The 18,088-nt window shown below is 41.4% G+C and overlaps 2 protein-coding genes across 2 annotated transcripts in view; one reads left to right on the top strand and one right to left on the bottom strand.

Moving 5' to 3' along the window:
* Positions 1-6,753, bottom strand: part of LOC120061209 (retrotransposon-derived protein PEG10) — a 21,382-nt gene extending 14,629 nt beyond the window's left edge. The window contains exons 1-4 of the mRNA XM_039010836.1: positions 6,531-6,753; positions 5,869-5,994; positions 1,542-1,582; positions 615-1,420 (exon numbers count right to left, since the gene is read on the bottom strand). The gene's annotated coding sequence lies outside the window, so the exon portion shown is untranslated. The remainder of the gene's footprint in view (positions 1-614; positions 1,421-1,541; positions 1,583-5,868; positions 5,995-6,530) is intronic.
* LOC120061579 (leucine-rich repeat-containing protein 47-like) lies at positions 582-18,088 on the top strand. The gene is made up of 9 exons (XM_039011487.1): positions 582-668; positions 1,498-1,597; positions 6,685-7,403; positions 7,657-8,136; positions 8,377-8,493; positions 9,090-9,205; positions 14,259-14,361; positions 15,982-16,071; positions 17,370-18,088. Exons 1-9 carry the CDS (start codon positions 582-584, stop codon positions 17,589-17,591), a joined length of 2,034 nt encoding a protein of 677 aa, XP_038867415.1. The 3' UTR covers positions 17,592-18,088.

Raw genomic sequence — 18,088 nt, 5'->3', positions numbered from 1 at the left:
AAAGTTGCACAACAATACCTTAAACTGAAATGTGTCTTTAACCCAACCCTTCTGAATCAGAGAGGAGCGGGGGGCTGCCTTAATCGACGTCATCGGAGCCCGAGCAGTTGTTGTTGGGGGTTAACTGCCTTGCTCAAGGGCAGAACGGCATATTTTTACACCTTGCCGGCTCGGAACCAGCGATCTTTCGGTTACTGGCCCAACGCTCTTAACCGCTAGGCTGCCTGCCACCCACTTAAGGACACTAGTATGGGTATTCGGACACAAAAATGACTTCACATTGGCAACCTCACAAACACAGCAGCTCCATCTGGCGTTTCACAGTAGTGCTGCACCTTAAATATCCAGTAAAATAAAACATGAAAAAACAGGTACACACGAGCAGCCACTTACAATAGTGTCAATAGCATTGCCATTCACATAATCTCCCAAAACATTTATGGCAACCAATGCAACCTGAAATGATAAACAAAAGCTTATGAAAAAAAATCGAATAAACAATGAAAAGATGTGAATGTGCTAGTATGTAAGTTCAATCAACAGGTTATGGGGAATTACTTTATGTGTAGTACCGGTAGGTAATGATTGACTGTGAGTGTGACATAGTGGAGTACCTGGTTGTAAAGGTTGTAGCGGTTGACATGGTTTCTGTGAAAGGTTATCCCGAGGTAAGTTCCAGTGGCATCCATGTGAACAGACTATAGAGAAACATAGAGAAACATATAAAGAGAAACATACCGATGGCAAAATGTGCATACCAATTCCTATTACTGTGAACATTTCTTGTAACAAAAATGCAGTAAATGATGAAAATGTAGGCCTACACACTGAATGTACAAAACCTTTGGAAAACCTGCTCTTTCCATGACATAGACTAACCAGGTGAATCCAGGTGAAACTGTGGGAAGCATTGGAGTCAACATGGGCCAGCATCCCTCTGGAACGTATTCGACACCTTGTATTGTCCATGCCCCGATGAATTGAGGCTGTTCTGAGGGCTAAAGGGGGTGCAACTCAAGAGTAGGAAGGTGTTCCTAATGTTTTGTACACTCAGTGTATATCATAATAGTAATATAGTTACTTAGCAATAACCAATGCTGAAGTTCACCATGTTCAATCACTATATGTGTGTCAAGTGGGAATTGAACCTACAACCTTGGTGTTCCCACCACCATGCTCCATAGAATCATAACCACAACAACAACATAGAGAACAGCAGAAGCAGACTGCCATCCAGGCTACATGATCCATCCAAGTAAGCCAGACGCATATACATCAGGGCACACATTTTCTATGGGACAAGGTCATGTAGTCCCTCCCTGTTTCAGTCAATTTTCTTCCTTTTGGTGCCTAATGGATATGACCCCTGTTCGTGTTGGTCCGACATCTCTGTTCGCTGATTCTACTGACTCATCCTAATCTGCAGAGGGATCCAAAGAGACTAGGTTAGTGGGCCTCTGGTAGTCTGTCGCCGATGTGTATCTTGCCTGAGATCAGGTACTGGTGGGCCAGCAGCTGCAGCTTACGGACCCGACTCTGACCTGCCAACTGCAGAGTGACCTCCTAAGGGTATGGACAGAACCTGTGGAAGAAACAAGTGAGGTTGGAACTTATTTTTATTTATTTTTTATTAAATAATACAAAACATACACATACAAAAGACAACATACAGACACAAAAATAAAAATATCAACATCACTCCTGCCCAGATCCACCTGTTCTCACCCCTATCTCCAGTGCGTCCATATGACATCTCGAAATATGCAGACAGATGGATTAAAAGTAAATTTACATTGTAATACTTCTGACAGCCAACTTTCGAACTCTGGCCAGAACTTTTCAACTTCATAACATTCCTAGAAGGCATGAATTATTGAGTCATTGTTAGTTTTACAATTACGACATGACTCTGTTGTTGTGCTGTAGAATTTGTGAATTTTGTCTATTGTATACAGAACAAGTATTTGATACACTGCCGATTTTGCAGGTTTTCCTACTTACAAAGCATGTAGAGGTCTGTAATTTTTATCATAGGTACACTTCAACTGTGAGAGACGGAATCTAAAACAAAAATCCAGAAAATCACATTGTATGATTTTTAAGTAATTAATTTGCACTTTATTGCATGACATAAGTATTTGATCACCTACCAACCAGTAAGAATTCCGGCTCTCACAGACCTGTTAGTTTTTCTTTAAGAAGCCCTCCTGTTCTCCACTCATTACCTGTTTGAACTCGTTACCTGTATAAAAGACACCTGTCCACACACTCAATCAAACAGACTCCAACCTCTCCACAATGGCCAAGACCAGAGAGCTGTGTAAGGACATCAGGGATAACATTGTAGACCTGCACAAGGCTGGGATGGGCTACAGGACAATAGGCAAGCAGCTTGGTGAGAAGGCAACAACTGTTGGCGCAATTATTAGAAAATGGAAGAAGTTCAAGATGACGGTCAATCACCCTCGGTCTGGGGCTCCATGCAAGATCTCACCTCGTGGGGCATCAATGATCATGAGGAAGGTGAGGGATCAGCCCAGAACTACACGGCAGGACCTGGTCAATGACCTGAAGAGAGCTGGGATCACAGTCTCAAAGAAAACCATTAGTAACACACTACGCCGTCATGGATTAAAATCCTGCAGCGCACGCAAGGCCCCCCTGCTCAAGCCAGCGCATGTCCAGGCCCGTCTGAAGTTTGCCAATGACCATCTGGATGATCCAGAGGAGGAATGGGAGAAGGTCATGTGGTCTGATGAGACAAAAATAGAGCTTTTTGGTCTAAACTCCACTCGCCGTGTTTGGAGGAAGAAGAAGGATGAGTACAACCCCAAGAACACCATCCCAACCGTGAAGCATGGAGGTGGAAACATCATTCTTTGGGGATGCTTTTCTGCAAAGGGGACAGGACGACTGCACCGTATTGAGGGGAGGATGGATGGGGCCATGTATCGCGAGATCTTGGCCAACAACCTCCTTCCCTCAGTAAGAGCATTGAAGATGGGTCGTGGCTGGGTCTTCCAGCATGACAACGACCCGAAACACACAGCCAGGGCAACTAAGGAGTGGCTCGGTAAGAAGCATCTCAAGGTCCTGGAGTGGCCTAGCCAGTCTCCAGACCTGAACCCAATAGAAAATCTTTGGAGGGAGCTGAAAGTCCGTATTGCCCAGCGACAGCCCCGAAACCTGAAGGATCTGGAGAAGGTCTGTATGGGGGAGTGGGCCAAAATCCCTGCTGCAGTGTGTGCAAACCTGGTCAAGAACTACAGGAAACGTATGATCTCTGTAATTGCAAACAAAGGTTTCTGTACCAAATATTAAGTTCTGCTTTTCTGATGTATCAAATACTTATGTCATGCAATAAAATCCAAATTAATTACTTAAAAATCATACAATGTGATTTTCTGGATTTTTGTTGACCTCTACATGCTTTGTAAAGTAGGAAAACCTGCAAAATCGGCAGTGTATCAAATACTTCTTCTCCCCACTGTAATACATTCTATACATTAGTTTATACTAGATTAAGCGTACATTTTGGTTACCTGGTTTTCATTAGTTATGTTCAAGCATTCCCTCCATCTTGTGCTAATATCAGTTGTTTTTTATTCTTGGTTCAAATAGTTTATATTTTTTCCTAAGAGATTGTCAGTTGGATAGGCTCTCTGCAAGGTTTTGTATATCTTACCTATCATATGAATATCCTTCTCTGACTCAAATAGGATTCTCTCAAGATTGCTCTGATGGAAAGGAAAAGTTCCTAATGTTTTGTACACTCGGTGTATATTTAAGCAATAAGGCCCGAGGGGGTGTGGTATATGACCAATATATCACGGCTAAGGGCTGTTCTTATGCACGACGCAACGCAGAGTGCTAGGACACAGCCCTTAGCTGTGGTATATTGGCCATATATCACAAATCCCCGAGAGGAGCCTTATTGCTATTATAAACTTTTTTCCAATGTAATTAGAGCAGTAAAAATAACTTTTGTCATACCCGTGGTATACGGTCTGATATACCACGGCTGTCAGCCAATCAGCATTCAGGGCTCGAACCACCCAGTTTATAATTGTTGTTTGTTGTCACTTACTAAGCATACATCCTAGATAATTGTCACTCCCTCAGCTTTGGGACATTTGTGCATATAGCAGAGGTGTGCGTTAACACTCAAATGGAGGACCAAGGGGAAGGGACCAGTTTGGGATTGAGCATAAGTATGTGTTGTGTGTGTTTGTCAAATCAAATTTTACTCATCACATGCTTCGTAAACAACAGGTGTAGACTAACAGTGAAACGCTTACTTACGGGCCCTTCCCAACAACGCAGAGAGAAAGAAAATAGAGAAATAACAGAAAAGTAAAGCACGTAATAACAGTGTACCAGTACCAGGGCCAGCGTTATGGGTGAGCCCACCCTACCGTACCTCCTTGCCTGTCCAAATAAAATATTGAAATATTGATCATTTATTTGACCAAGATGCACACCAACAGAAAGACGCATCAATCTCAGATAAAGCATCCGCGCAAGCAAAATAGCGCCCCTCTGACGCTGTATGTGTAGGCCAAGTATATAATGCTATCTGGACATAAGGAGTATGGCATGTCATATTTGGTCTGGCCAGGCAGCATCAAATCAAATTTTATTTGTCACATGTGCCGAATAGAACAGGATACAACCTTACAGTGAAATGCTTACTTACAAGCCCTTAACCAACAATGCAATTTAAAAAATACCCCCCCCCCCAAAAAAGAAATACCCCCCCAAAATTAAATAAGAATAAGAAATAAAAGTAACAAATAATTAAAGAGCAGCAGTAAAATAACAATAGCGAGGCTATATACAGGGGGTACTGGTACAGAGTCAATGTGCGGGGGCACCGGTTAGTCGAGGTAATTGAGGTAATATGTACATGTAGGTAGAGTTATTAAAGTGACTATGCATAGATAATAACAGAGAGGAGCAGCAGTGTAAAAGGGAGGGGGCAATGGAAATAGTCTGGGTAGCCATTTGATTAGATGTTCAGGAGTCTTATGGCTTGGGGGTAGAAGCTGTTTACAAGCCTCTTGGACCTACACTTGGCGCTCCGGTACCGCTTTAGATACCTGGGCTACATTTAGTAAGACAAGAGGGCCACTGTTTCGCTCACTAGTTTCAGCACAGAGGAAGAGGCGAAGCGAGAGGGCTCACTCTCACCAAAATCTGTAATAATATGCAGACCTAAGCTTGTCGCCTGCATTCACGCCTTTGGGACAAGGACTCGCATTGCTAGGGCGGAGACATGAGCATCTCGTCATTATAGGCTTCTCCCAAAGTAAAATCATGTTTTGCCAAAATTATATAATTACTCCTGTCTAAATAAAATCATTCAAAATACCTTACAAGAGAGCTTGACTTAGCCACAGAGGATAATTAGTTTCTTAAATGTATTTTGCTGTGGATTGTTTCAAATCACAAGTGCATAGGCCTATACCTATTTGGGAAGCCAGCAATTTGGGCACCTCGCCTGGCTGATTAAAGTTGCAGCTGTCAGTGAAAAGCACCTTAAATATGTTAAGATAATGTGTCTAGGATATTATTTAAAAAAATGTTGAGACAAGAAGGGGAGGGATGTGTGGTGAAGATATGGGCATCTCTCTCCAGAATACATGCACTCAGCTCTCCAGAATGTGCTCCACTGTTGCACATAAATAGTTTAATTGTGAAATGTTTGCCTTTTGATTTATTAAAAAAAATCTAATTCTCATTACATGTGTAATCAGTAGGCCTAGTAAATGTACCATTAAAACCCATAATTTTGTTACATTAATTTCTGGTATTCTATCTCAGGCGAGCAGAATTTCGAGACAATTATGTATGTGTGTGTGTGTCTACCTGGCAGATCTCCAGCCATTGACAGAGGTGCATGGACCATCAGCTCCGTGGCACTAAAGTTATCTTCGTGATCGAAGGAGCTGACCACCGTGAATTCTATCTTCCGGTGCATCTTGCTGCTGCACACTATAAAATATGGAGAAACATTAACATAATCTACCACTGAATATGACCTGAGTTATCTGAAGCACCTTTCACTATCAAATAGATAGGCTACACTGTAATTAGCTAGCTACTTAAACTCATAAACCATGGAAGTAATCTTTATCCTGGGATTTGGATAAACCTTGATAGCTAACTAACGTTACACTCTACAATGAATTGACATACTAATATTCAGATTAAACATATAGCTATCTAGCATATATGTGTTGGCTAACCTGGGATATATTCTGCCATAATATTTTCAAATGTCGAATGTATGCCCCCCCCCCCCCCCAAAAAAAAGTTAAATACTGTAGCATACATTTAAATGCTCTAAACTATTACCTATGGTATTGCATTGTTTGCGTTTGACGTCCCTGCGGTGGGAAGGAATACGTTTACAGTTTCCTATTTAGAATTGTAAAACTTGTTGAATTAATATAAATACAGTGACACCTGACGCACAATAAAACCACAGTTTTAATACAAAGTATTTTCAATTATCAAGTATATCTTACCATGAACATAGCAAAAAAAATACAGCTTGCTCATATCCCATTTCATCTCTACAAGCACCGCTAACAACAACTAGTACACGTGGGTGCGCATGGGCAGCTCCATCGTCTCACCACGAAGGACTGTAGTCCGTTACATTTTTTAAACATTTTGGAGTGTCCAGTCTGCACGTGCGCTGTGCATTTTTATATCCACTGCTGGTTGCATGTTTCACTGCGTCTTCCATTTGGCATATAAACGTTTTAAAGAGTCTGTGCTCAAGTATTTCCGGGTGGCATGACTTCGCTTTCTTCCGGGTCTGGTATAGCATCATGGATGTTCAAGAGAATTGGCCAGAAATAGAGAAAGCCGCAAAAGAGAAGAGACGCGAACTGGTCCTGCAAGGTGCAGTTATCGATGAAAAGATATCCTCGAATGGAGGGCTGTGTTCCACTATCTATTCTCTCAAGCTCCTAAATTACCTAGAAGTCATCCAATGCCCGAGTTTGACAGAAATTCATGGAGACATCAAAAATCTGACCACCCTTACAAGCTTGATTGTTTGTAGGAATAAGCTTTCCTCTATTCCAAAAACCATTGGACATTTGAAGTCACTGAAAGTCCTCGACATTTCAGTCAACAACCTGAATGCTTTGCCTGATGAGATAACCCAGCTAAGCGAGCTCAATACACTCAACGTGAGCTGCAACAATATCGAGTCACTGCCAGATGGACTGTGTCATTGCACGAAGCTCTCCATCATCAACATCTCAAAAAATGGCATCACTCGGTTCCCTGATGACTTCTATCGCCTGGATCTCCTCAGCACTGTCATCGCCTCTGAGAATTACATTGAAGACCTGAGTGGAAATGTTCACATGCTTTCTGCTCTAAAGGTTTGTGACTAATTGATGGATCATATATTGTACTGCTACCTAAAATATGCATTCTTGCATCTGTTCTATTCCTTCTGCATTATTATGGTCATGATTGACAAGGTACCTCTCTCAGTTCTACTTATCAACAATGTATTGAACGGACCTGAGACCCGTTTGGTTATTCATCTTAGTTGAATGTAGTAACATGCATGTAACACTGAATGTAATAACATTAACTACGACAACAAAAATATTAAATGTTCCTCTCCAGGTTTTGGACCTATCCAACAACAAGCTCAGTGACATCCCCTACGAGTTGAGCGACTGCTCCAAGCTGAAGGAGATCAACTTCAAGGGAAACAAACTAAAAGACAAGCGGCTGGAGAAGATGGTCAATGGTTGCCAGACCAAGTCCATCCTGGACTACCTTCGGGCCGGTGGCAGAGGGAAAGGCAAAGGCAGCAAGCAGGCCGATGGGGACGGGGATAAGGCCGACGGGGGCCGGAACGCAGAGAAGACCCAGACCAAAAAGCAGCGCAAGCAGAAGAAGAAGAATGAGGAGGACGAGGATGAGGTGGATAAGTTGAACCGGCTGGTGGTGAAGGTGCTTCACATTTCTGACAACCCCGGGGCATTCACTGTAAAGGTGGCCAACGAGCTGAAGGATGTGAGGCCATACTTGGTGTGCTGTGTGGTCAGAGGCATGAACTTCAGGTCCGGGAATGCGCTAAAGAGATTCCTGGCTGCTCAGGTAACGTTGTTTTGAGATGAGAACATGTTAATCTAGGAGCCAGTCTGTTTCTGCGTTAGCCAACTCATACGTTGCTGTCCTTGACAGTCATATTTGACAAGGTAACAATGCACTATGGGACCCAGACTAAGAAAACTCTACAAAATGAACTCAAGCACATAAATGGACATAAGCTCACCATCCTCAATAGCCTCTTTTGCATTATTCACAACTCTTTCTCTCTTGTCTGTTGTGTTTCAGACCAAACTTCACGATGACCTATGTGGTAAAAGGACAACTGCAACCATTGCAACTCACGACATGCAGCTACTCAAGGGACCTCTCATGTATGATGCCAGGCTTCCTCCCATATTAAAGGTATGATGCAACATTGCATGACATCTTTCTCATACCACGTTAGACAGCCACAAATACTCAAGTCAACTCGCTTGAGCTATTTAGCTATGTATTTCAAAATCTTTGCATTTGATTGGTTTATGATGACATTTCTCAGGACCTTGTCCCATGTTTTTGTTCAAGTAGTTTATGCAGACAGTCTTATAAAGGTCTCTAGAGAAGGCTGATTTTCTATTGGACATGGTAACTCAGTTTTTTTTTTAGTAGAATCCAGTATTTTGAAGGACACGCTAATCAGCAATTGTGAGCCATCACATTATTCCATTCTTAATAATACATTATCCTTTTATCCATATGTTATGCCAAAGCCAGGCAACGCACCACCTGTTAATAGTATTATCAGTCTTATTGAAAGACCTGCATATGTCTTCACAGCAACAGTTTGAACACAAAATAACATTGTTGCTAGTTGTTGTCTGTCACTCTTGGCAAATCATTGTATTCAAAAACTGCATTCAGGTTTGTGTCAATGCATTTCAGTCCCATTCAAGGTCATTGAAACAAGCAAATAATATTTTGAAAGGAGCACAACTCTCTCATAGACTGTTGTTTACTAGATAGTCCCCCTGGGCCGTAAGGAGATGACTGCGGTGGAGCTGATGAGGCAGTTGCAGCTGGAGGCAGAGGACCAGAGGAAACAGAGGAAGAGGCAGAATGTTTCTGGCCTCCATAAGTGAGTATTAGCACCTGTCTTTAAAGGAAAGATTCACCCATTTTGAATGTTATATTGTTTTTGTGCATCTCTGAACAATGTTCTATCGATTCCCGGGGTAATTTCATGTTTTCATGTGTTCTGAGCTATTGCCATTCAAGCAGGCAGAAATTTGACAGGGATGATGTAGCATTGCGATAAAGCGGCTCTCACTACACTGGAAGTTAATAGGAATACGACTTTTAGATTGCGAAAATGTCTATCATACATGTCAGATTTCAATACTGGGTGACATCATAACACAGGATGTTGTCTTCTCTCGAATGAGCCATTGATCATATTTTTGCGATATCCCTACTGCGAGAAATGTGTAATTTAACAGAGGTTTCACCACATTTGTCATATTTGTCTGCCTCTTCAGTCCAAGGTGCATTGCATGGTGCCGTTGCGAATGTCAGACTCCACTCTGCGAGGCACATCGATCTGCAGGTTGAACATTTGGTATTTTATTTGGATCCCCCTTAGCTGTTGCGAAAGCAGCAGCTACTCTTCCTGGGGTAGTGTAGCTAGTTACGTTGGATCAACTAGATACGTTGCTAAAGTTATAAACTATATACCCCAGAACTTGAAACATAATATAGAACATTAAAGGGATACTTTGGGATTTTGTCAATGAGACATTTACGTACTTCCCCAGTGTCAGATAAACTCGTGGATACCATTTTTATGTCTCTGTGTCCAGTATGAAGGACGTTAAAGTTTTGCGAGACAATGCTAACTAGCATTAGTTTAAAAAAAACTGGAAGTCTATGGTAGATACCCATACTGTGCGCTAGTTAGCAACTTCCTTCAAACTCATTGCCAATATTCCGAAGTATCCCTTTAATAGAAAAGGACAGCTCAAGGACAGAAACAAACTGCACTAACTAGCTACACTATTTATGCAAAATTATGTGGAGTGTCGGCTGGAGAGACAAATATATTGATAAGTCACCTTGTCTGAGAGATTTACATGGTTATCGAAACTTCATGCCAGGGTAAGCTTACACGAAACACAATCCTTATTTTGAGTGTTTCTAAAATCCTCTATGGGAAAAATTAATGGTGGAAAAACGATTGGAACCAATTTCCCTGTTTGACTGCCAGGTTTTATGGGTATTATGGCACCTCCGCTGTGGGGCTCTATAGGGCTGTGGTGGTCATGAAATTTTGTCAGCCGGTTACTGTCATGCAAAAGGCTGCCGGTCTAACGGTAATTGATTGTTAATTAACATGAACACATTTAGCATCTCGAGGCCTCCACGCATACAAGCTTTATACAAACAGCTGAACATCTACATTTTAAAAAGTCTAATAAATCAATTGAATATACAACATCACAATAAATCCATTACTTATTTTAGGCAGGTCTAAAGAAACATGATATGAAGAAAATGTATTTCAGAAGAACAGAATATGAGTTGGCCTACTGTATGTTATCTAGCTATGTGCCATGCCGTAGGTGGTAGGCTTGTTAATATAGCAGACAAAATATGCTTATAATTCCGGTGCCATTATTTTATAGTAAGAAGAATATAATTGAACTTAGCTGAATAAAATACAAAGGATATGTTTCCTATTCCAGAGTGTGCATATGAAGTGGCTATGTTGAGTGTAAAAGTGATCATTTGAAACAGGTCCTGTGCGCTAGATTTAGAGATTTGGCAAATTTAGTTGTGAATGATACAAACTAGAGGTCGACCGATTAATCGGCATGGCCTGGCCGATTTTAATTAGGGCCGATTCCAAGTTTTCATAACAATCGGTAAATGGCATTTAAAAAAATAAATAAATGTTATACTTTGTTTTTATTACATTGCAATCCACGAGTAGACTGCATGGCATGCTGACCACCTGTTACGCGAGTGCAGCAAGGAGGCAAGGTAAGTTGCTAGTTAGCATTAAACTTATCTTATAAAAAACAATTAATCTTAACATAATCACTAGTTAACTACACATGGTTGATGATATTACTAGTTTAACTAGCTTGTCCTGCGTTGCATATAATCAATGCGGTGCCTGTTAATTTGTCATCGAATCCCAGCCTACTTCGCCAAACGGGTGATGATTTATCAAAAGCGCATTCGCAAAAAAAGCACTATCGTTGCCAATGTACCTCAAATCAAATCAAAGTTTATTTGTCACGTGCGCTGAATACAACAGGTGTAGTAGACCTTACAGTGAAATGCTTACTTAAAGGCTCTAACCAATAGTGCAAAAAAGGTGTTAGGTGAACAATAGGTAAGTAAATAAATAAAACAACAGTAAAAAGACAGGCTATATACAGTAGCGAGGCTATAAATGTAGCGAGGCTACATACAGACACCGGTTAGTCAGGCTGATTGAGGTAGTATGTACATGTTGATATGGTTAAAGTGACTATGCATATATGATGAACAGAGAGTAGCAGTAGCGTAAAAGAGGGATTGGCGGGTGGTGGGTGGGACATAATGCAGATAGCCCGGTTAGCCAATGTGCGGGAGCACTGGTTGGTCGGCCCAATTGAGGTAGTATGTATAGTTAAAGTGACTATGCATATATGATAAACAGAGAGTAGCAGCAGCATAAAAATAGGGGTTGGGGGGGGGCACAATGCAAATAGTCCGGGTAGCCATTTGATTACCTGTTCAAGTCTTATGGCTTGGGGGTAAAAACTGTTGAGAAGCCTTTTTGTCCTAGACTTGGCACTCCGGTACTGCTTGCCATGCGGTAGTAGAGAGAACAGTCTATGACTGGGGTGGCTGGGGTCTTTGACAATTTTTAGGGCCTTCCTCTGACACCGCCTGGTGTAGAGGTCCTGGATGGCAGGCAGCTTAGCCCCAGTGATGTACTGGGCCTTACGCACTACCCTTTGTAGTGCCTTGCGGTCAGAGGCCGAGCAATTGCCGTACCAGGCAGTGATGCAACCAGTCAGGATGCTCTCGATGTTGCAGCTGTAGAACCTTTTGAGGATCTCACGACCCATGCCAAATCTTTTTCGTTTCCTGAGGGGGAATAGGCTTTGTCGTGCCCTCTTCACGGCTGTCTTGGTGTGTTTCGACCATTCTAGTTTGTTGTTGATGTGGACACCAAGGAACTTGAAGCTCTCAACCTGCTCCACTACAGCCCCGTAGATGCTCATTGCTCTGCTATGAGCAAATGATAAATAAATATAGTAGCATCTTTTTAGTGACAACCATCAAAACTCTGCTTTCACACGGGATTGCATTTTTAAATGTCTGGCCTTATAAGAACACATTTTTAACTCCATCAACCACTGTTTGAGGAGCATGCAGCTTCTCGGAGATGGAAATGCACTGTGGTGAAATATTCTGTAGTTAAAGGTAATGTGTCAGCCTATTAATTATGAAATATAAAAAATGCCCTATTACTAGGCTATTTAAAATCAAATACAAATTCACTATAATTGCAGGTTAACTCTAAGCCGTCCTGCACAATCAATGAACCAACAGCATCACTTAGGCCTATACATTCTCTCCCAGACTCATGGATAGAACGTTTGGAGCGTAGCATAAGTATGCATAATAATACAGTCCACACTGAAAGGCGATTATTTGTTTAATTTTGGAGTATAGGCTAGACCAATTATGTACCAAAGACATATTTTTATGTTTTTCTGACGTGCATAATATGCGGCAGCCTATGTATTTCATAACTGCATAATCATTATTTTAATTAAGTTGTTTTCAGGCTTGGGCTCATATATAGGCCTTTGCATATGCATAAGCTGTAATATGCATATGGGTGTTGAATTAATCATCACCTTAGAAAAGCGATGTCATTTTCGTTGTTAGACTTTGAAACAACATCCACAACGACCATGTTTTCCACTCCGTTTCAACTTCTTTCTTCAAATTGATTGATCACAGTGAGGTAGGTGAGTTTTAAAAACACGATACTGTTTTCATGATGTGTTTGATGTGATTTTAGAATACATTTGCATTGACGTGAGTGGTTAGAGGAACAATCAAGTGCTGAGGACCAGACCATTAGCGACCTGATGGTCATTAGCGAGTTGGGTACTACCAACGCATGTCCAGAGTGCATAAGAGCAGATTACCGTGCGGTCACGTGGAATTTTACAGCGGTCATGACTGCTGGTGTGGCGGTAATACGGTCACCCCAACAGCCCTACTTCCAAGGTGCACATTTGCAGACTTCCCATCATGGATTCAACAATGATGGAAACTCTATACAGCCAATGATGGTCAGGAAATATAAAAGTGCACACTTCTGGAGAATGAGGGGCGGCAGGTAGCCTAGTGGTTAAAGCATTGGACTAGTAACCGAAAGGTTGCAAGATCTAATCCCCGAGCTGACAAGGTAAAAATCTGCCGTTCTGCCCCTGAACAAGGCAGTTAACCCACTGTTCCTAGGCAGTTAACCCACTGTTCCTAGGCAGTCAACCCACTGTTCCTAGGCAGTCATTGAAAATGACTAAAACTAAACAAAAATTCCTTAGTTTTGGTTAGATAAAGTAAATAAGATTAGTTATGGTAAAAGGTAAATTTGACTTACAGTAAGTAAACAACTTGTAAATAACATGCCACAGTATTTTGGGCGGTTTTAAAAAAGCTCAAACCACTGTCACTTTAATCTGGTTTCAATCTGCACCATGAGTATAGGTGTGGACCTTATACTAACAATATGCTGTTATGAAAGGGTTATATTGGCTATTATAAACTAGGTGGTTCGAGCCCTGAATGCTGATTGGCTGAAAGCCGTGGTATATCAGACTGTATACCGTGGGTATGACAAAACATGTATTTTTACTGATCTAATTACATTGGTAACCAGTTTATAATAGCAATAAGGCACCTTGGGGGTTTGTGATATATGGCCAATATACCACAGCTAAGGGCTGTGTCCTAGCACTCCGCATTGCGTTGTGCGTAAGAATAGCCCTTAGCCGTGGTATACTGGCCATATACCACACCCCCTCGGGCCTTATTGCTTAATTGTAGCCATCGTAGGCATGAGGATAATTATTCAACTTTTCTCAGCTTAAGTTACCTGGCTTTTTTATTTTACTCAGATACCTGCAGCTTCTTGATAGAAAAGAACTCTACCCATGTCTGGTGGATGCAGAGGATCATGTGATCTCCTTTCCACCAATCACCAACAGCGAGAGAACCAAGGTAAAGTCTGTGTGCGAGTGAGCATATTGCCCGCGGGAAGTATGGGTGCTGAGGGTTCTGCAGCACTCCCAGATTGTTTTCTTTTAAATGATATATTTCAAAATATATATACAGTACCAGTCAAAAGTTTGGACACACCTACTCATTCCAGGGTTTTTCTTTATTTTTACTATTTTCTACATTGTAGAATAATAGTGAAGACATCAAACCTATGAAATAACACATATGGAATCATGTAGTAACCAAAAAAGTGTTGAACAAATCAAAATATATTTTATATTTGAGATTCTTCAAAGTAGACCCCTTTGCCTTGATGACAGCTTTGCACACGCTTGGCATTCTCTCAACCAGCTTCACCTGGAATGCTTTTCCAACAGTCTTGAAGGAGTTCCCACATATGCTGAGCACTTGTTGTTACTCCGCGGTTCAACTCATCCCAAACCATCTCAATTGGCTTGAGGTCGGGTGATTGTGGAGGCCAGGTCATCTGATGCAGCACTCCATCATTCTCCTTCTTGGTCAAATAGCCCTTACACAGCCTCGAGGTGTGTTGGGTCATTGTGCTGTTGAAAAACAAATTATAGTCCCACTAAGCGCAAACCAGATGGGATGGCGTATTGCTGCAGAATGCTGTGGTAGCCATGCTGGTTAAGTGTGCCTTGAATTCTAAATAAATCACTGACAGTGTCACCAGCAAAGCACCATCACACCTTTTCCTCCATGCTTCACGGTGGGAACTACACATGCGGCGATCATCTGTTCACCTACTCTGCATCTCACAAAGACACAGTGGTTGGAACCAAAAATCTCACATTTGGACTCATCAGACCAAAGGACAGATTTCCACCGGTCTAATGTCCATTGCTCGTGTTTCTTGGCTCTTCTTCTTATTGGTGTTCGTTGGTAGTGGTTTCTTTGCAGCAATTCGACCTGTGGCGGTCCTCATGAGAGCCAGTTTCATAATAGCGCTTGATGGTTTTTGCGACTGTACTTGAAGAAACGTTCAAAGTTCTTGAAATGTTCCGTATTGACTGACCTTCATGTCTTAGAGCTATGATGGACTGTCGTTTCTCTTTGCTTATTTGAGCTGTTCTTGCTATAATATGGACTTGGTCTTTTACCAAATAGGGTTATCATCTGTATCCCAATCCTACCTTGTCACAACACAACTGATTGGTTCAAATGCATTAAGAAGGAAAGAAATTCCACAAATTGACTTTTAACAAGGCACACCTGTTAATTGAAATGCATTCCAGGTGACTACCTCATGAAACTGGTTGACAGAATGCCAAGAGTGTGCAAAGCTGTCATCAAGGCAAAGGGTGGCTACTTTGAAGAATATATTTTGATTTGTTTAATACATGATTTTGGTTACCACATGATTCCATATGTGTTATTTCATAGTTTTGATGTTTTCACTATTATTCTACAATGTAGAAAATAGTAAAAATTAAGAAAAACCCTTGAATAAGTCGGTGTGTCCAAACTCTTGACTGGTACTGTACATGTTCATATATTTTTACATATTTAATCGATTTTATAATAAAAAATAGTTTGCTGCTTTAGCTGTAGACAATATTACATACAATTGATGTACTGTACCTTTGTCCTGTATTCTAGATCAGGAAGACGACTAAGGAGCTGTTCTTAGAAGTTACCAGTTCTACCAGCCTGCAGATCTGTAAAGACGTGATGGATGCTCTCATAGTGGTAAGCTCATCTCTTTCCCTGTATACAAAGAGACTGAATCCTACATTGCAATGCACATACATAACACAAACTGCCTTTGATTGCATGAATTAAACAACATTTGCACATAAATGCATCGGTCAGACACACACGGTGGCGATTGGCGAGAGCAGAAAAGTCTCATCAAGTGTCTTGCTTAGTCTCAGGGTGTTATGCTGTTTTGACATCTGTACCCTGGCCCCACTGGCTCCCAATGGAATCAGTGAGCTCATTGGCCTGGCATGACTAGCCCGGCGGTGTACGACGTCACCGCCTAAACATACTGCTCAAAATACAGCTGCAACCCTAGAGCGGCCTGCGTGCCTCGCACCCACCGGTACACACAGCTGCAGATGCGTTTCAATGACAGCCTTGTCGAAACAAAGCAGCCGATAAGGGTTTAATCCACACTATGATTCCTATTCTAGAATAGCCGTTGTGGGAGGGTAAATTTTCGATTTGGTGTGGTGATGGAAGGCTGGAAGGTCAGTTTGGGGTTGATTTTGAGAATTTAGTGAATGTGTTGAATCATTCATTTCCTGAAATGACTAACTGAAATGGAACTGAAATTAGCTGAACTTGAATTGACTGGTAGAGAGGGCATTTGGAGGAGAACGACGTGAAAGGTAAAACTCTGTGCTGTTGAGATGCGACTTCCTGCTCTGGGAGTGCTTGTCCTGTATTTCCACAATCTCATTGACAGATCGTATATATCTCTCCCTGAATATTTTACCGTGTCAACAACCATGAGTTGAGCAGGGCAAGTCTGTGAGAAGTTTAGAAAACCTTCAACCCAATTTGCCACCATACACATTTCATTGTGTGTAAATAGAAAAACAAAATTGATGATACAGTATGTATAACCTCAGTCTTTACATTACATTTAATTTCTTATAAAATTAGGGTAATGTAAAGACTTTGAGGTTATACATATGATCTATTTTGTTTTTCAATTGAATGTGTACAGATTTCAATCCAGCCTTTAAATCTCAATTCAACAACCATTCTCTATGGCAGGGGTATTCAATTCTTACCCTGGAGCCTGCTGGTTTGGTGTTCTACCTGATAATTAATTGCACACACCTGGTGTCCCAGGTCTGCATCAGTCCCTGATTAGTGGGGAACAATGGAGAAAAAAAAAGTGGAACTGCCTTCGAGATCCAGAGTTGAATATGAGGGCTCTAGGAGTTCCTTTCCACATAGTGCCTTCCTCAAATAGACCTTAACCACATTGTCCCAATGGTCAGCAATTAACACATCTGTCTCTATTCCGTTCTCAGAAAATGGCGGAGCTGAACAAGTTCACGTTGGAGCACAGAGAGGAGGCTGGGTCAGAGGGGGAGTCAGACGTACCCCCAGACCCCGCCTCAGATGGTACCACGTCAGGAGAGCTGATCATCCAGCAGGTTCGCACCGTGGACCCTGACGGGAACCTCAAGGTCGTCTACCCATCCAAAACGGACCTCTCCACAGATGTCGGCAACCTGAACGTCATCTGGTAGTTGTGCCACAGTTGCGCCTTTTTTGATTTATACAATTACAGTCTCACACAGTTAAAGTCACAGTACTGTATATGAGATGTTCAATGTGTTTGCCAGGTTCTCTTTTGTAGCATTATCGATTACAGCCACTCATTTCTCAAACATGGAAATAGTCTATTATAGCCTTGCTTAATGTTCTTGATTATTATTTGCAGCTTCTGCTGTTTTAAGGTATAAAATAATTAAACTACCTACCCAACTTAAAATATGTTTTTATACTTTTATATTGTTTCACACTAAAGGCAACTCGTTTGTTTAAGATTATTATTATTTTTGACATGTACAATAACTGTATAAGCCTGTAGCAAGCCTGTGGTCAGTAGAGTAGACATAATTAATGACCATTGAAACAAGTGTAAAACCTTTTTCCATTCCTCTCTTTAATGAATTAAGGGCAGGGAATGTGTATAATGTCTAATATTTAAAAGATCTCTCAAATAAATTGAACTTTTAAGGCA

This window comes from Salvelinus namaycush, chromosome 16 (genome assembly GCF_016432855.1).
Source record: "Salvelinus namaycush isolate Seneca chromosome 16, SaNama_1.0, whole genome shotgun sequence".
NCBI classification, from domain to species: Eukaryota; Metazoa; Chordata; class Actinopteri; order Salmoniformes; family Salmonidae; genus Salvelinus; species Salvelinus namaycush.
This window is presented reverse-complemented; position numbering and strand designations above follow the sequence as displayed.